We start from the raw sequence: 19,523 nt of genomic DNA, 5'->3' as shown, positions 1-19,523 counted from the left end.
AGAAACTGGAATAACAAGTCAGCAGGTGTTTGAACGACAGATCAGCGGGGGCGTTTATTGGGCGCTAGGACCCCGGAGAGCTGTCCTAAACCTCCCCAAGGCACAACGCAATTTGCATACATTTGTTGAGCAAAGCAAACACGGGTGTACGAGTGAAACCCAAACCACCGGAAGATCTAGAAACAAACATACTGTGCAGGAAGCGCGTATTGGTGCGCGACTATTATCGTGATGGGAAGCTTTCAATCTCTGCCGGATGACCATCATTATCGAACTCTGTCAAAGAACACAGGCTGTGAGTATCTTTCAGCAACAATTCATTACGTTGAAACATCTAACGTTTTAATGTCACATTATTTTTAGGCTACTGTGTAATGCTTGACAGTTGGGGGGCACTGTATGACACAGGAAACGTATGCGAATAAAAACAGTCCCTGTGTGCAGTGTGTGCCTGTAACAACTTTAGGTCCTTTTCAATATTGTGTTAAAAGTTTGATACATTTACATGCAGTGCGTGTACATTTTGTATTATAATTTATATTCAATACACGACACATGCACATATAAAGTATACAGAATACAGCACAGTAATATTTACCATTGCTGATGTTATCAAAGACTGCCAAGAGGATCTGCCTTAAAGTTATAGATGCTTAATTGTATGCAGGTGTCCCACAGCCTCGAAATATGTATAATTAATCTGATGACTCACATCGTTCTGATATTCAGATAATAAACAATCAAACAATAAAACAGGATAAAATGACAACCTATTTGTCATCTTGGACATTTGCTTATCGATAGCGCATTTAGCACATCTATCTGTTTGTTGAGAGTCTCAATTCTTACCCTCTTGTCATAGTTTCACTGGAGCAGATCGGAATCCTCCACAATCGTTTCAGACAGCTCAGTCTCAACGAGGAAACACTACGGTAAATCTCACAGTGTCGTCTATACTGTAGGACTTTGTTTGGCAAGTCACTCTGCAGAATTGTTTCAGTCTGAGGATTTACATAGAATTACTTGTTTTCAACAATCAAAGCAAACCTGTTGTGCTGGTATTAGAAAGTTGCTTTGGCTGGTTACACAACATAGTTTACAGTATAAATGAACAATAATGGCCTGCCCCCATTGCATATAACCCATTTATCCATTGTGTTTTCATTTAAAGGAGAGATGATTTTAAAAAAGTTCAAGACCTGAAAGACAACCCAATTCGTTACGAGATTGTAGAGGCCTTCTTCGATAGAAGGTTTGTAATTGCAATTGTCTATTGAAGCATACAATTATTTTCTCCTGTTTAAATAATTCTCTTAAGTTTTATGAGAAAATGTTAAAAGTCAGCTTAGAAATGTCGTAGTGTCTTTCTTACACAAGGATACGAAACTATAAACCTTTTGATAAAGTTTTTTTTTAATGTGGGGTTGTTGCTTCACTGTGTATTTCTTACAATATTGTGGCTCATGATTCTAGACTTTCTTTTAGGCATTTTTTGCTAATATTTTAAGATATTGTTCATATTTGATATGTTTACTTTAAAATGAAAGTTTTGTTCATTATTTGGCTGTACTGCATGTTAGGATTTGTTACATATAGGTCCATTCCACAGACAAGGCTTAAGTGTAGTCCCATACTCTTATGAGCAGTAAATATAAGTGAAAACGTATGCTCAATCTTCACAGAAACTTCCAGAAGGATGGGGTCGGACCAATGGAGGAAATTGGTTTTGAGGAATTCCTGACTGTCATGTCGTACTTCAGAGCCCCGGCCCTTCACATTACAGAAGAGGAGAGAGAAGAAATAAGGAGGGCAAAACTACGCTGTAAGAACATATTGTAACACCTGAATGAGCAGAAATGATATTCAAAACATTCTCTTGAAACCAGAATCTTTATTAATGTTGGGAAGCATGGAGATTAAGCGATCAGTTAACAAGGAGATGAAATAACAATACTGTTAATTGTCTTTTTTGGTAGTCCTGTTTAATATGCATGACACAGACAATGATGGAACCATAACACTGGAAGAATACAGACATGTATGTAGCTGCTCTAATTTGTTCAATCAAATTCCATTTTTAAATAATAGATGCTTAAAATGACTTGGGATTCATGATTAGCTGTGTTTTCTCTTACTAGGTAGTAGAAGAATTACTTTCTCGTAGTGGATCACTTGGAAAAGAGACAGCCAAGGGCATTGCAGATGCTGCAATGCTAGAGGTTGCCAGCATCTCAGTAGGTCACATGGTATGTTATTCAGCTCTATATTCAACACAGTGAAGAATACATCAAACAGTCAGTGTATCTTTAAGGATTGATATATGCATTGATCCGTCATCGATCTATTTCTCTCACAAATGTTTGTGTCTTGCTGGGTACTTTTCATTGACCTATATAGTTTCATTGTTATTGATATTTTTTCTTTCTTCTAGCTCTACTGCAAATCTTTTAAATAAATGAAAAATGTGGGGGGGTTTATGTATAACATCAAAATGTTTTACATTTTATAGCATTTTTTTTGTACAAAAAAAGAAAGCTGTAATGGTTTTTTAGATGCAGTCATTTTATATATTATACCCCAGTCCTTGCCCTGTCCCAAACCTTTTGGCATTGTAAAAATTTTTAATTCTGTCATGAATTATCCCCCCCCAAGTTCCAATCCTGTCAATTTCTTTGTTCTATTGAACACAAGGCAAGATATTTGGAAAAATGTTAGCAACTATCAGTTCTGGGACAGCATGGACTACCGTAGTAGGAACACTGTATACAGGTTTGGAACAACTTGAGGGTTAGTGAATGATGACAGAATGTTCATCCCTTTAAGGTGTAAAACATTATTTTCAGGGTGTTTAAAAAAACAATTGCTCTTCAACGAATTTTAGCATTTATCTGTGTGTTTGTTTGTTCTAGGCACCTGATGAGTTTTATGAAGGAATCACATTTGAGCATTTTTTGAAGGTTAGTTTACATTTCTTTGCACAAGCGAGATGGGCATTACATAGTTTTTTGGCATCGTTGTACACTGTAAAGCTCATGAGCCTTACGTAGTGCTACATGCATTTAAACATGTTTCCTGTCCAACAGATTCTTAAAGGACTTGAAATTGACACAAGAATGAACATTCGCTTCTTAAACATGGACACAACCGTGCTGTGCAAATAATGACGTGATGCTGCAGGCCCAGTTTCTGGTAACTGGATCTCTCTTTGCACTTTATAAGATTAGAGCAATTGTTTGTGTAGATCTTTATTTATTATTAGAGAACTGAGAATGTACATTCTAAAGACAATCTGCAATAACAAAAATGAACTTGACATTTGAAACGCACTTGGCTTTGCATGCATGTGTTTTGTTACAGTAAGTTATAAAACTAGACTTTAATTTATTTGTTTTGTTTTGGGAAAGAGATTACAGACTGTTTGTAGGACTTCAATTCTATTTATTCTCACTGCATGTTAAATGTTTATAAATAATAATGCTTCTGTATAATTTCAAATATTTATTTTTCCTTATGTTAAAATTGTGTACTTTATGTACAAATAGTATTTCAGATGTGTTAGGGTGTGTTCATATATGCCATTTTTGGTACGATTACAACAAACTCTGGTGCGATTGCTATTAGTGCGGCTTATTTGTGTAAGTTCGAACCCTGGTGCACACCAAACAAGCGGACCGAGACCGCTGAAAAGATGGGTCTCGTTCGACTTTCAAACGAACTTTGGTGCGGTTCTAATGCAATATGAAAGCAACACAGACCAAAGGCATCGGCCAGAATCAAAAACAGGAAGTGATAACAATATACGACCAGTATATCAAGTGATTTGGTAATATAAAAGGAGTGATTATTAGATATATGCCAGGGCATGTAACTGAGAAATTCCTGGCACCATTTTACTGCTTGAAACACTTCATGAGGTTTTCGCGAGTTACCTGCTTGCTAAAATTACCCACATATGCACAGGCATACACTGAACATGTATAACCCATGCAGCACTGTGCACACAGCATTGTTTTGGATGTCGGTCAAGTTCCGTTTTAAAATATAAATGATAAAAGCTTTCCAATTATGTTGCGACTTTGCACGTAAGCTGTTGGGTTCGATATCTTTGGGTTCGCTGTTAAAATGCCAGTCTGAATGCTAAGTGAATCAGGAATAAGTCGATTTTTTTGGTCCGGACCAAAAGAACAAAACTAGAAATGTGAACACAGCCTTAATGTCAAAACCGCAGTTACTCCCAAAAACCAGCAGGTGCCACTAATGTCATTATTTTGGTTGGGTATAACACTACTCAGGTATGCACAGGTACTTATATAACCAAGAAGCATGTAAACTTAAAAAATATTGCACTTCAAACCATACAATACAATATGACCATATATAATACATATATATTGTGTAACGCATAATATAGCAATAGGCTTGGTACTGTAATATCCGTAATTGCTAGTGTATACCAAAGACCTTTAAACAATAACAAAAGTAATAAATAATTTATGAGTTATGCTTTGATTGTACTGAGAGATTGTAGAGCACAGCAAATTCATGTTAAAGTAATATGCTTTGCATAGTGAATTTCATTGCAAAATGAACCGAGCATTTCCTGTCACAAAACTATGAAATTGGTGTTTCTTCTGGTAATGGCAGTAAATGTTTTACATGAAAACTGCATCTACCACAATAAATCATGCATCTTGCACTACTGAAATTTGTTGGTGTTTTTTTTCTAAAAGAACTCTGAGCATTTCTCAGATCGCTTTAGTATTTGACAGGAAAAAGAAAATGATCACTTTCATATTTCGTGTGAAAGTGTCATGTGAGGTTGCCAAAACAAGACAGGAAGGTGGTTCTCACACAAGCACCTATGTGTTTTGTTTGATTAGGGGTCTCCCCCACCACAACCTGCCATGAAAGGCTCCACGACCCACTACCCTCGTTTTTATTTCACGAAAATTGTGTTTCATAAAATGTGCCACTGCCTTCTATTGCTTGTAAGCAATGCACCGCTACAAAATCCCCATCTGTAATTTTACAGAAGTTAATACAATACCTTTTCAGGCATCAGAAAACTGAATGGAGTGCCTCACAAGTATAATGTGGGGATTTTTGCTAAGAAAACCAAATGCCACTTAAAAAGAAGGCGTTGTATTGTCCGAAGCTTGTGCACCTTGTGTAGTTTAAAAAGTTAAAATATATTAGAATGTTTTTTAACAAATTTTTGATATGAATTCTTTTATTGAAGTTCTATTTAATATCACAGCTTTAGAATAGTTTGCTGCTAAAGCAATGATGCTATTTTTCATGAAATTGTTTTTCCTGATGAAACTCATTACTTGACCTACAATGAATCTCTCTACTTCCATTTCCACAGAAGCGTGTGACTAGGACAAAGTGCTTAAGATGGCATTTTTTCCACAGCATTATTTCATCTGAGTAAAACATTTAACAAATTAATTATTGTTACTGTGTATCATGTAATGTTGTTACATTGATTTTCTTGTATTGTAGTTCATAATATCACTATGATATTAGTGTGTTTTGAATTTGTAGTTAATCAGCTTGATTTAAGGTGTTTACTATAGAAAAAAATTAGCTGGTTTTAAATGTCTAAGTTTGTGCCTTTGGATTTATAAAAAAGAAGCAAAGTTTCTTCACAGAGATATTTGTAAACGTTCAAGTCTTTATTATCAAAGGAAGAGATTGAGATTCGCTCACAAACACATATGGGCAGAAACACACACTCATACCTTGTGACGGGGGAGACGGCTAGTCAGTTTCTTTCCTTTATGATGTGGTGAAATGAATGCGTCATTAAGGGCTGATATCACCGTCTCTTGCACTTCCTGTCTGCTAAAATGGTCTCAACACAAGGCTATGTCTCAGACGGTACTTTACCAGGGTACTAAAGTCTTGCCGGACATTTGCAATGACTACAAAGCCCAATCTGGCTAACGTGTTACATCATAGTCGATATCTTTGTTATCAAAACAAATGCATGTGATGACATACATAACCTCACAAGGAATTTAACTAAGAAATTGAACTGGTTTTAACCTTTATAGGCCAAAGGGGGCAGAACGTGTGGTCAGGTATAGGTTAGTCTCAGATGTCACGCCTACGGGAGGTTGGCTAAACGTCTGATGCATAAGGCACACCTTTCTGGAAACACTTCAGCATGTTCGAAGTCGTCATCTGATTGGTTGAATTTCACAGGATTTCTGGGAGAAGTGCATGTCACGTTTTTTAACGGTCCGCCTAGATACAACATGAAGCTGTCTGATCAAAGAAGTAAGCTATTGTGTTTACAATGGTTGCTATAAGACATCATGATCGACTTAACACTTAGTTAACTTTTGACACGTTCGTGAATGTACACGGTCTCTTACTGCAGATACATTTCCACACCTCTAAACATGACAAGGCAACAAAACGAAATGTGATTGGTTGCTTTACCTGTCAGTCATATGGCCTCTTGGGTGGGCCTTGGCCAAAGAAAGCGGCCATGAGCTCCAGACCTCCAGTATGAAGGTCTGGCTACGCGAGACTAGGTATTGGTGTATATATATATATATATATATATATATATATATATATATAAATATGTTTATAATGTTACAAACTATAACTGAATAACATGTATTGAGGACCTACAGTAAACCAGTTGAAGACCGCTAGATAAGATGATCCAAATGATTGCAACACTTATCAGTTTACATAATGTTATCTTTCCCTGCATATAAGAATAAGACAATTAAGACAGAAATAAATTATCTAAATAAATACTGTATATATATAAAATAAACCGTGAACTAATTTACACATCTCTTCAGGAATGTATGTACATAGATAAATAGTAATAAATTACAGACATAATTTTCCGGTCACTGAACGCATTTTAGTTGAGTGACAGTATTTGTGTCCTTTTACTCTTTTACCCCTAAGAGACTTCAGTTCGTGAAATGCTTTACTAAGGAACTCCTGTAGCCGCGACAGGACAATGCATCCATAGGCCTTCTGCTGGAAAGTATTTTGCGCAGGGGGCATTCCTGTTGGTCTTTCAGCTGGTTCAGGAATAGGCATATTTGGCTGCAGAATTTGGAGGAGACAGTTTACAATTGGAGAAATTAGGTCAACATATGCAATCAAATGCTTAAGTCCTTCAGCCACAGGGTTGGTTGGAGGTTCGAAGTCTTTCTGTTGCTCCATTACTGTCTTTAGGTGAGGAAGGAATTCTTTTAGACGGGTATAAACACTGGAGATGCGCTCGGATATGCTCTGACCAGAGATGGTCGATACTGGAACGTTGACCATTTGCATATCGCAGATCAGGTCCATAGAATCCCCGTTACTGGCTTTCTGCATGAGAACGACAAGACATTAGGCAAAGCAATGTTGGTTTCATACTTGAAGAACAAGTATGCACATTTCTATTTCTATTTTTTCAAATCTATATTTACATGTACCCACAGATCCCACCCACAATCGAAAAACACCAGTTTGTCAATGAGAGTCATCACCAACCAATTTCAAGTGTAAACCACCAAAGCACTTGACCATATTAGGCGTATCCTGTCAGAGCACCTACCAATGTACCAAGCACCACAAAAGTTAAGAGGAATGAATTGACTAAGAATGTCATCTATGTAGTTCCTCATTCAAAAACCTCAGTCAACAAGTATTCCTAGACAGAACTTACATATGTTTTTAGAAGTTGTGCAGTGGTCACGTTCATAAACTTGATGAGCTTTAGACCCCTGTGAAGATGCTGGCTGCAGCTTGGATTCTCGCATCTTGCTTGTTTGGTTGGTTGCGTTGACTCAACAGCAGTAAGGAAGAGGACAACAAAGATTATTCCTGAAAAAGCAAATAACAAACAAAACAAAATCAAACATTAAAGTAACTTTCCAAAAATCAACTGCTGAGGTTAGGTCCAAACTGTTATATACAAATATTTTATAGTGCTATTATTCAACATTATAATTGTCTATCACTTTCTGAGACAATGTTGACCAGGTACACAGTTATATAAAATTACAGCATCTTAAAGTATGGCTGAAACTAGTCCTCAGGAAGAGATTGAGCATCCAGGTTTCCTGGACGAAGCACCCATATGCAGTACTGTAAGCGCTCAGTGCACTAGGATTCCCTCTAGCTATCTTATGAGTGCACAAATATGATATCATTTGCAAAACAACTGTATTTCACAAACAAATATATATTTAATATATATTGTAAATGGGTTCCAAATTGTATCGCAACCACCACAATATTATATTTTTTACCACTAAGTGTGAGCGTAAGCATGTGGTTGTTGTACTTACTATGTTTTGCTTGTGATCTCTGAGGTAGCCTGATCATGTTCCTAACATTCATTCTCCGTTCACAGACAAGGTTTCAAACTGGTCATAATCACAACTCTGAAAAAGTTTTTAAAGTCTGAAACCACACATTTGTCATTGAAGGAAATGACGTGGACAGCTTTCTGAAGCAACAAGATTTCCCAGAATATTTTTCTCTTTGCTTCTTCAAATCACATGTGTAATGTTCCCTCCTTCTTTAGTTGCCACCCAAATTTCATTTAGATGCGTTTCCTCCGGCGACACAGGACCGTGTTGGCTGAGCAGTTGCATGTACATTTGTTTAATTGTCATTGTGTCACTGTTCAATTTGCTTATGAGTAAAATGCCAATTTAATATATGTGATTAAATACATTTGAATAAGACATAAAAAAGATTTGTATGTTGCATGATGATCAACAATATTTCTGTATGTGATGTGTCTATCTATGGAGATATTTATTGGAAACAAACATATTTCCTGACAAGTTTCATACTCTGGTTTTTGTTTAGACAGTAATATTGGATATTTAATTTTGAATGGGAACGGCGGTCCAGCAGAGCTCTCTGAACTCTGTGCCTGTTGGTTCAACAGGAAGCTGTCTTGTAATAGGAAGGTAGTTTCTCAACATACGATTTTCAGTATATCTGTTGACGCAAAAGCACAAATCTGGAAATTTCAACCTAGTGCACTCAAACCAGAAAGGAAGGAGACAAAGAACTTTTTTAACTCTAATTGATGTCATTTTTGCATGATGCAACTGTATTTTTATTGCATTACAGTACATGTAGAATTACTTAACAAAACTAAAACACTACTATGATGTTAACAGTGAGCTAAGCTGTATTCTGTCCCCTCATGACTTCAGCCTAACAGGGAAATCCCAGAGTTAAAAACTTCAAGCATGCACAAACTTACTATAGTATATATATAAGACACCCATCTGTTAAAACACAAGTCTTTAGTTTAATGCTGATGTGGTTAGGTGGTGCCATTGGGAAAATCAGTGTCTTCTCAGCAAAACATTACAGCACTTCAGTAACTGGTACTTTCCACAATTCTAATCTAAAGAATGACAGTATACAAGTATGCAGATGTCTTTTAATGCAATTTTTATGTCAATTTCTGTGATGTGGGGTCACATCCAAGTTTGAGATGAGATTGAGAGGACACTTTCCTTTTGCCAAGTATTGGAATTTCAGTCAAATCTATAAAATTCAGCAGCATTAGTACATGTAAGCATTGGGCAAATAGGTAAATGAAACTTTATTTTAACCTGTAAACCACAGGAAATGCTTTACTAGAATCTAAGGAAATCCCCAGGTCTCCTTGATGTATTTCTCATAATCATCAATACCTCTTTGGAAGTCTAACCTCACTTCAAACCAAATTCATGCGCAATCTGTCACTGTTGCAAATGAGAATGACGACAATTGCCATTTAACAGACAAACACATATGTAAACAGACGATTAGATTGAACAGATTAGATTGCGAAAAGATGTTGTGAATTTTTTATAATATATTGCAATTTATAAAAGGTCTCAAGGTGATTTTAATGATTTAAAATAAGACAACAAACAAGTAAATAACGAACAAATATATTTCTTAGTGGTTGGCTATTTTATGACTAATATATTAAGTTGTCATTGTAGTAAAGTTTTTGTAGCGTTACACACGCGCGCGCACACGATTGCTCATGGTAGGCATTGCGTAACTCACTCTATCCCACCGGATCCGTTTGCTTCCACCTCCTCCTTCTCAGGAAGTGCAGCCGCTAGTAGTCTGAAAAAGAGAGACTCCGGACTCTCGCAGTACCGACCATCTCCGCGACATCCATCTCGTTGCCCTGCCCGTTCCTGCAGGGACATATGAACGACATACGCAAGTAGCTGATGAACGGCGAAAACGATGCGCTGGAAGCAGGCTGTGTGCGGGCAGCAGGGAGAAGCAGCGGCATCGTCCTCAGCATCAGCAGCAGCAGCAGCAGGGCGCTCGGTTAGCGCCCACCCCCACTCGCTTCGTCTTTTCCTCCCCCCCTGCAGAAGCATGCTTGCGTGAGGGATGAGGCTGGAGACAGGGACATCAGGCCAGAGCTGCGGCCTTCTTCTTATCGCAAGAGCCGGGCTCGTCATCATCGCAGCATCCGCCAACGCTTTGCCATCATCACACCAGCATCTTTGGTAGGCAGCCTATCTCTCGTCTTCTCCGCTCGGTTTTGCATAAGAAATGCAGGCCTGCCATGGTCATCCACTCAACCTCACATCAGTAGCCATGGCAACCACATCCTGTTAATAAGCGCCTTTTCATCTCCCCCGTGTCTTTCTGTCTCTGGAGCGCAGGCTTATTTTTTACTACTGGGACATATTACAACGATATATCGCGTAATTGTTAACATACTAAGATGTGATGTATTCAGAGGTCTTTCCTTAAAGTGTACATAATGTACGGTGCTTCTCCATCTCTATATAGATATATCTTGCCAGTAGACTTTAGCAAAGCAGTCAATAAATCAAAGAAATGCTACAATGAGAAGAGAAAACAGACGACAATGACAACATATTTTGGTTCTTCCATTTTTTTATATTCAATATACAGTTCTTAAATATAACATACGTATTGGCCTATTCCCTTAAGGGTAAAATGAATGGCTATTTACATTCTTGTGTTTGATTGTCTAGTAGGCTACTTTATGTGTAAGACGTTATTATACATGTATCAAATTTATTACAGTTTATTCTGTGGCAGTGGTTTTGCTTCAACGCAACACAAAAGCAAGCAAAAATTTTCTCAGAAGCAACCATTGGGGTGTTTTCATATTACCATGCATTGGTCCAACATGTACAAGACATTTACACACTTATTGTCAGTTTGACAATAACACAAGCATATTACATGAGTATTAGCCACAAAGACCATTAGATGTACAATCTATAACTACACTATATAAATATATAATATCAATATATTTCCTATCTTATATATCCTCTCATCTAAAAGTTGAAAGCGTATTTATTTTGCTTTTCTCGTAGCCACACAAAGGGCTAATTTGCATTTTTATTATTATTTTGAATATATCTGCCGTCATTGCTATAACCTGAAACCACTGACCCTAGTTGAAAGCTATGGTGTTTCCTATAGGATATAAGAGCTCACTGTTAAAGGGCAACTCCTTTTTGATAAGACCCAAATCACCAATTTAATATGCTTTGCAAAACTACAACAACTCCAATTAAATTAAAAACAAATGCCAGGGTGTTTGTTTTGACTCTTAAACTTGCCTGACCTTTGACCCTTAACACACTGTGCAGGTCAGTGAGCAGATCCAGGAGCATGAGCAGGAAGCTGTGTGGCGTGAGCAGATGTCAGGGTACAAGCGCATGCGGCGGCAGCACCAGAAGCAGCTGATCGCCCTGGAGAATAGGCTAAAGGCCGAGATGGATGAGCACAAGCTCCGGCTGCAGAAGGAAGTAGAGACCCAGGCTAATAACACCTACATCGAACTAGAGCGGCTGGCCAAGAAGCAAGCTGTACAAATGGACAAGGAGGTGTGTGGTTGTATACCAAAAGTACATTAAGTATGCACAAATATGTGACATTTCATACATGTGAAGAACATTCTAATTCACATGTTTGGCTGTTAAAAAAGTTTTTCACACCAGACACAGCAAAGTCTGTGCAAACCATTTCTACGGTGTAGGGCCTTTGTGCAGAAGGCATTGTTTTGCTCAAATAGAAAGGTACACTTCCAAACTATTGCAACAAAGTTAAAATTCTCTGGATTGTCATTTTGTATGACATCATTAATATTTTGAAAATGAATGAAATAGCTGAACCCGTTAATTATAAGGGGGTTTTCACAAATGTTTGTCTGTATGGTAAAGTTTACATATCGTTAGCTGACCACAGTAAACTTTTGGTGACACTCATCCTCCCCTGCATCGAGATGATGAATCTGTCTGAATGAATGAATGTCTGGTGTACACAAATGTAATTTTCTTTTCTTCAAAAGATAAAAAACACAGCCGCAGAGGAGAAGAGAATCCAGCAACAGATCTTGGTCCAGCAGAAGAAGGAACTGACCACCTTCTTGGACACACAGAAAAAGGAGTACAGACTATGCAGAGAAAGGATGAAAGAGGTGAGCAGGGCCAACTCCTTTCCCAGGCCTAATGATTAAGCTGTAGAGAATCTTAGTGGTCCTGCCCGAATACTGATGTATGTAATAATATGATTGTATGACAATTATGCATAAAACTATATTAAACATTAACAAATTTTCACATATACACGATTATTTAACATTGGAAATATATATAGGCCTACTATACAAATATATAGCCTACTATACGGAAAACATTTAGAGACCATTCAAAATTTCCATTTAATCAACATTCCTAGATGTATTGTGGCCATTCCAATGTATTCCAGAATTTCAACAAAATCCAACCTCAGGAGTGACATTAAAGTCACCCACCAGCAATGTGAAAGACTGACACCTTAACAAAACACGTGAAAACTGTGATAAAAGATTGAGGTTATCAGATAAATAAGTTATTTTTGAACTTTTACTCAATACGTATACAAATATTACTGTTATATTTCTCAAAAGTGAATATAAACTTGTTTTCTTTGCAGTATTCGAGGTTAATTGAACCGGTTTCTCCAGTTTTCGTTTTCCTTAAATACATACAAATAGAAACCATATTTTTATGAGACATTTTGGAGAAATATTGTTAATAGTTCACAGAATGAAACAAAAATGAACATTTTTTGATCATTCAGAAAGACCGAATACATTTTTTGGATTGGCTATATATAAAATGCCTACACTAGGTGGTATGTTTATTGCTGTAAATGATAGACTATATAATAAATGTCAGCATATTGTCCTAATTGGGTTTTTTATAATATGATAAATACTGAAATTAATGATTTTATCAACACTACATTTAGCTAATTTTACCCAAGAAAATTGATAAACATTTTTGACATGGCCTTTTAGTAAATAAAAGATTGAGAAAGATATCAAGGTACTATTTTCACAGAATTTTCTTTACATTAAATAGGATGATTTAATGTAAAATACTTAAGCTGGGCATCATGTAGTGTAGACAATTTCCTGTTGTGTCACACACCACCAGGAGGTGGCAACCCATACCACAATTTAAAACCGAAGGCTTGTTTCCATTTACATTAACTGGTCTTTTTTACAACAGGAAATGAATGAAGACTCTGATACGCCAAAAGAGGAGAAACAGGAGCGTTTGTCACGACACAAGGAAACAATGCAGCACTCCCAGGCAGAGGATGAGGCCCAGCTGCTGAACCAGCAAAGACTGGTTTACGAAAGGAGCTGTCGTGCTTTAAAAAGAAGAAGCCTGATTAAGAAGCATGAATTTGAACAAGAACAAATGCGGGAGGCAAGGAATCATTTGAGTCACCACAAACATTTTCTCAAAGAATTGTTTCATTCGTGTGAATTCATTTAGACATTTGATCACAGTGTTAATCAGATTACTCTTTCAACAAAACCAAAACATGTCAAAACATGAAATAAGGTATATGCATAAAGAGTGAAGTTCAGTTAACATATCAACGTAAATCAGAATTAACTTTAAAGTGTATCTAATGTGTTGTTGTTCATGTCACAGACTATTGAACTATTACTCATACAGAATTTGGATTTTGTGTTAAAGGAACTTAACAAGAAAAAGACACAAAAAGAGATGGAGCATGCCTTGATGATCAGGCAGGACGAATCCACCCAGGAGCTGGAAAGCCGGCAGTTACAAACCTTACAAAGGCTACGCTTTGAGCTTATGCGCCAACAACATCAAACAGAGCTGGAAAACCAGGAGGAGTACAACAACCGACGCCAGAGGGAGCTACACAGGAAACATGCTCTGGAACGCCGACAGCAGCCCAGAAACCTTAAGGTAAACTTTAGTCATGTAATAGAGACGAAATGATGGGTACAACCAACTATCGGAAATTCTTCCACCAGAACGTTTCACAGACTGTCAGGTTATGGTGTTAGATTAACAGTTGTGAAGCAGGTAAATAGGAGTACATAATGTAGTATTTAATAATGGGAAAAATACATGTGTAATCCTTTCCTGTATTTTTGACTCTCTTCTAGACATTGGAGATGCAGATCAAAAAGCAATTCCAAGATACCTGTAAGGTGCAAAACAAGCAGTACAAAGCTCTGAGGAACCATCAGCTGGAGGTCTCTCCAAAAAGTGACCACAAAGCCCTTTTGAAGTCTCTGAAGGAGGAGCAGACCCGCAAGCTTGCACAGCTGGCAGAACAATATGAGCAAAGCATTAATGAGATGATGGCCTCCCAGTCGGTAAGAACCGCAAAGACAAAAAAGTTGTTCACAGTTAGTGGTGGAGTGCTGTAAATGTGCCATAAAGAAATTTAGTTTTTCAGTTTAATTCTTTTAATTCTTTAATAACTTTACAAATATGTTTTACTCTGGAAAAAGTGCTAAAAAGTGTTCGACATTGATCAGCATTATCGACTTTGAACCTCAACAGTATTTTGGGTAATTATTGTAGTATGTGATTCTCACAGTTACGTTTAGACGAAGAGCAAGAAGCCGAATGCCAGGCTTTAAGGCATCAGCTACACCAGGAGATGGAGCTCCTGGATGCCTACCAGAACAAAACTAAGGCGCAGATGGAGGAACAACATGAGCGTGAGGTGCAGAAGTTGGAACAGAAAGCATCCTTGCGTCGGGCTCACTTGGAACAGAAGGTGGGCTGTTTTGAAGATTAACCAGTTAAATTCGTAGGAATGTGCAAGCTTGGTGTCATTCATGCATCACCATCGTAAAATACAAATTCAGGCTTTTGGTTGCATGTTTTGATTCTCCTTACAGATTGAAGAAGAGCTGGCCTCGCTTCATAAGGAACGGACTGAGAAAATTAATCATTTATTTGAGCGTCAAGAGCGAGAACTAGAAATGTTTGATTTGGAAAGCTCTCGGCTTGGATTCGGAAGCTTGGCCTCGTTTGACTTTCCCAAGGAGGAGGGCAGATGATCCCACAGAGGTTAAAGTTCAACACAGACATCTCTGAACATGTTGTGCCTGCACTGTCCCCGATTGTCGGATTTACCAAGACCCCCAAACAGTGACCATGCTGGATCAATATCTTTTTTCGGCTGTGAGAACTTCACAGAGAGAAGAAGCTAAACAGCCTCAGACTCTAATTGGTTTCGCGGTGCATCACTAAGCTCATGAACCAAGAAGGACAAACTGACCTTTTCTCCATGCCATTGTCCCAATTTTGGTATTCAATTAGTAATTCAGGATATTTTAGTACAAGTAAGCACTTTGATATGTTAAGTACGATCCCATCATGTGAGGTGGATAAGAAGTACGATATGCCTTTGGTGTCATCAAAGGACATTACGACTGTAGAATGTGTCCTGCGTCTTCACCGTGGCTATTAGCTGTTTTGTATGTATCACAGAGAATGTGATACCACTGACGAAAACTTTACGCAGAAGCAGATTTTGAAGCAGTGTCTGATTTTAAAATATGGTGAATACATGAAGAGCATTTATTTACTTTCATATTGTGGAACCCACTCGTAATTTATTTTATAATAGAAAACAAAAAAATGTATTCATTGTTCAGTATCCTCAATTAATTGGCATTAGTTTTATCAGGATGTGGATTTCTTTCATTGAATCAGTTCTGTCACAGTTACTGGTATTATTGCATGCACTTTAAAAGACAAATTCAGGTTGTGAAGTGGAGCATGAATCTGTCAGAGATTTTAGCCGTGTACAAATAAAAGTGGTCATAGCAGTTTTGTTTTCATGGCTATTGATACTGAACATAAGCTTTATCTTTGATATAAATACCCGCCAAATTGCCAAATGCCTTTAAGTTATGTTGATGAATGTTTTTGTTTTCCTTATTTTGCACAATCTGTTGAATTGTGGTTCATTCAATGTGGACATATCACTGCTCTTGTACAGGGAAAATGTTGCAATTTGTGTTGTAAATTTTTTTATAAAAATATTTGTATATGACAACCTAAATAGGGTTTACATATGATGTATCGATCAATCATTGCCAACAACAAATCTATGAGACTCTTATTGAGTAGAGGCAGTGGAATGCAAACTTATTTTTGTAAGTAAAACTGAAAGAATAGATGGGTTAATTATATTCTCGTGCATCATGTGACAGCTGACATGTTTGGTGAAGCTTTAATGCTAACACCTCTGTGTAACAGTTCATGGCTTTCTGTCATTTAAGGGAGACAACTAGAAGGGGTTCTGTTGATTTTTAATTCTTAAAACCATGTACTTTGTAGGCAGATTTGTGGTGTGTAATAAAAGATTATTTGCGCCTGACCAACTACTATCTTTGATCAACCCTGACTGTCATTACAGTATTCACGGTGTCTCATAATGTTTTATTAGTGATAATCTGAATGATAATGCAAAGTAGTTTCCTGTTACTTGTCATTTAGGGTCAAACGAACCCAACTCAAACGAATCCATTGTGAAAACTGCCATTGCACAAATTAAATTATGTTTTAATAAATAAACATCGGCTAGTGGCATGGTGGTGAGAATTTACTACTATTTAACATGGACCATGCTTCAATAAGTGGAACAATTATGGAAAATATTGTCCAATCTAAAGCCTTTTCAACTTATACATTGAGAAGTTGGCTCCATATTCCAGTGCAGAAGTCATACCCACATCATTCGCATTTATTATTTGGTCAAATTCATGATTACTTTTAGCCAGTTGTCATTTTAAACCTAACTGAGAAAAAATGATAAAAATTCAATTAAATTGTATTTATATAGCGCTTTTCACAATAGGGACTAGCTTCTCTGTGAACTATAGATATATGTTATAAAAGATAATGTGTTGCTCAATGTGATAGTGTGCTGGTTCCTCACCAGCCTAAACCAGCACATGATCAGCTGAGGACAAGGACATGAGCAGCTTAAACCAGCACCTGACCAGCGCAAACCAGCATCAAACCATACCTAACCCAGTAAGACTTTGGAAAGAACTATGGACAGTAGTTTTACCTGACACAAATGTCTTCTGACTCGTGATTAAGTATGTTCATGCTACAACGCTACGGAATAAGAAACAGCTACTTCATTCGTATTTGGAAAGTTACATATTAAACTAAACTTACCTCAAACAATTCTACATGACAGATTGCACCTTTGCGTAATAACAAATGAAGAGTTTGTTTCCTAAATGAGATAACTAAAAATGTTCAAAAATCATGTTTTTTATTATGTTATCATGTTTTATTGAGTTAGCTGTATTATTTTTAGGTATTATAGCTTAAATCAAAACAAACCAACTTAATTTTGATTGATAGAAATTGGAATGCACTATAAAACATTTTAAAAGTTATCTCATTTTGGAACCAAACTGTTCATTAATAATCTTCTTTGCAGTTCCCCTCAGTGACCACAAGATGGTGACATTACATTTCTTAGAGAAACAACGCCAGTCCTGCTTTTATTTCCTCTGGTTTAACTTGTAGCAGATTTAAATGGTAATGCTAATGAAACCGGAATGTAAATGGCATGCAGTACTAATATACACTGAACAAAAAGGATGTACGTGCGCATGGAAAGATGAATTTGTAAGATTAAAACCCAACTACTTCAGTGTCCCATTGAATTCGAATCCTAATATTGTTTGTTATAGAATAGCCGTTGAATGCTAACATGCATGAATTTTTTGTTATTATTCAGTGTGAAACCTACATACCTCAGGAACACAGATGTTTTGGCTACACCTATACCCATCCAATAAATGAAGGTGGCAGGAGATAAAGTGTTCCGTAGTTATCATTTGCCACCACACACCTCAGAAGGCTGTTCTCAATACAGTCCTATAGTCTACACATTACCTTTGACCTAGGTTTTATTTCAGAACATGTGAGTACATACCTGGACAAAAACAGTAAAACGGCTACAGTAAAACGGTCATGAGAACAACGCGAGATAATAGTATTAGTTAAAGTATTGATTTAGGTATTACACTGAACTCGTATCAATAAGTAAACTCCAATAAAGCATCAAAATGTGCTTATTTGATTATTCTGTATAAGCCTGAGATGTGTCAAAACGAGTTAAATACACGAAACCTGTTTGTTTAAGAATGAAAAATGTTGCATATACAATAAAGAAGTTGTCAACTCATGAATATAAATAAAACAGAACCAAGTACTGGTTTACTTTAGTATGGCTAAAAATAAATAAACTGTGATGAAAAGGTTCTTGTGCAGTTACACTAATTGCCCACGCGAGGGAGAAAAGGCACTTGTTCAATGACATAGGCCTACAATGTTAACGTTAGGCTATTTGTTTATCGTTTTAAAAAAGACTTTAAAAAAGTGTGACACATATTTGTAATATCAAATGTCCACGAGCCATCATTACTTAATTTCATTAACATTGCAACTGTTCACTTACAGTATTTTGTTCTTAAAATGAATTTTGTCACAATAAACACTTACGGTGAATAAAAAGAACCTGAATTTTGCTAGCACGTTGATGTTCATTAATTCATTCATTTTCTTCCGCTTCCAAGTTGATGTTATACATTTATATTAAAGATCAGCTAAAGATAAACACGACTCAATTCAATAGTCAACTAAATAAGGACATGTCTATAAAAGCCAAACAGCTTTTGCTGAACTAAGCTTGCAGCTGTTTTTTCACTCCGTATGTTTTTTGTTGATGTTAGCAGATGACACCGTCAAAAATAAATGTAGCCTTGACATCGAAAAGGAAGCGGTCAGAGGTGGAGTCATGTATCAGGGGATATTTGATGCAGGGTTACTAAGTGTTCCGAACCTTTTATGGTAAATGACTTTTAAAGATCATGTTGATATAATATGTCAGTCTTTAAAATAAATAATTAAATAAATAAAACTAGTAGTTAGTACACCAGAAGTGTACACTGAGAAGATGGCTCAATTGAGCTATTGGGTTCAATTGGATTTTACAAAAATATATCTGTACACAGTTACACAGCAATGTTTGTGAGTCAGAATAATCAATGAGAGTAGAATAGTTACAGAATTTAACAAATAAAATACAACATGAAACCAGTTTAAGTGAGTCATAATTTGCCTTAAACGTTTATGTTTAATGACATGAAATCTGTCTGAGAA

At 36.8% G+C, this 19,523-nt stretch overlaps 3 protein-coding genes across 3 annotated transcripts; 2 read left to right on the top strand and 1 right to left on the bottom strand.

Annotated features, from left to right (window-relative positions):
• On the top strand, window positions 1–4,702 carry tescb (tescalcin b). Its single transcript, XM_079450965.1, has 8 exons — window positions 1–295; window positions 863–932; window positions 1,172–1,252; window positions 1,683–1,822; window positions 1,977–2,038; window positions 2,139–2,246; window positions 2,910–2,957; window positions 3,084–4,702. Exons 1-8 carry the CDS (start codon window positions 232–234, stop codon window positions 3,159–3,161), a joined length of 651 nt encoding a protein of 216 aa, XP_079307091.1. The 5' UTR covers window positions 1–231; the 3' UTR covers window positions 3,162–4,702.
• Window positions 4,703–6,707: 2,005 nt separating this feature from the next.
• On the bottom strand, window positions 6,708–8,400 carry m17 (IL-6 subfamily cytokine M17; the record flags this gene model as incomplete). The annotated part of the gene is made up of 4 exons (XM_079471345.1): window positions 8,319–8,400; window positions 7,694–7,851; window positions 6,933–7,353; window positions 6,708–6,727 (listed from the first exon to the last, which is right to left on the bottom strand). Exons 1-4 carry the CDS (start codon window positions 8,368–8,370, stop codon window positions 6,708–6,710), a joined length of 651 nt encoding a protein of 216 aa, XP_079327471.1. The 5' UTR covers window positions 8,371–8,400.
• A 1,607-nt stretch (window positions 8,401–10,007) lies between these two features.
• On the top strand, window positions 10,008–16,712 carry taok3b (TAO kinase 3b). The gene is made up of 8 exons (XM_079451318.1): window positions 10,008–10,517; window positions 11,646–11,882; window positions 12,347–12,475; window positions 13,554–13,757; window positions 14,034–14,273; window positions 14,477–14,689; window positions 14,917–15,099; window positions 15,224–16,712. The coding sequence occupies exons 2-8, from the start codon at window positions 11,697–11,699 to the stop codon at window positions 15,383–15,385; spliced, it is 1,317 nt and encodes a 438-aa protein (XP_079307444.1). The 5' UTR covers window positions 10,008–10,517; window positions 11,646–11,696; the 3' UTR covers window positions 15,386–16,712.
• Window positions 16,713–19,523: the final 2,811 nt, after the last annotated feature.

The sequence above is a fragment of the Barbatula barbatula genome (assembly GCF_947034865.1).
Source record: "Barbatula barbatula genome assembly, chromosome: 2".
NCBI classification, from domain to species: domain Eukaryota; kingdom Metazoa; phylum Chordata; class Actinopteri; order Cypriniformes; family Nemacheilidae; genus Barbatula; species Barbatula barbatula.
Note: the sequence above shows the minus strand (reverse complement) of the source record. Positions and strands in the feature narration are given on the sequence as shown.

Coding starts and splice junctions, on each gene's coding strand:
- tescb (XM_079450965.1), top strand. CDS start 232: ATGGGAAGCTTTCAATCTCTGCCGGATGACCATCATTATCGAACTCTG. Junction 1,253..1,682: donor GAGGCCTTCTTCGATAGAAG/GTTTGTAATTGC, acceptor CAATCTTCACAG/AAACTTCCAGAAGGATGGGG. Junction 2,958..3,083: donor CATTTGAGCATTTTTTGAAG/GTTAGTTTACAT, acceptor CCTGTCCAACAG/ATTCTTAAAGGACTTGAAAT.
- taok3b (XM_079451318.1), top strand. CDS start 11,697: ATGTCAGGGTACAAGCGCATGCGGCGGCAGCACCAGAAGCAGCTGATC. Junction 12,476..13,553: donor GCAGAGAAAGGATGAAAGAG/GTGAGCAGGGCC, acceptor TTTTTACAACAG/GAAATGAATGAAGACTCTGA. Junction 14,274..14,476: donor AGCAGCCCAGAAACCTTAAG/GTAAACTTTAGT, acceptor ACTCTCTTCTAG/ACATTGGAGATGCAGATCAA.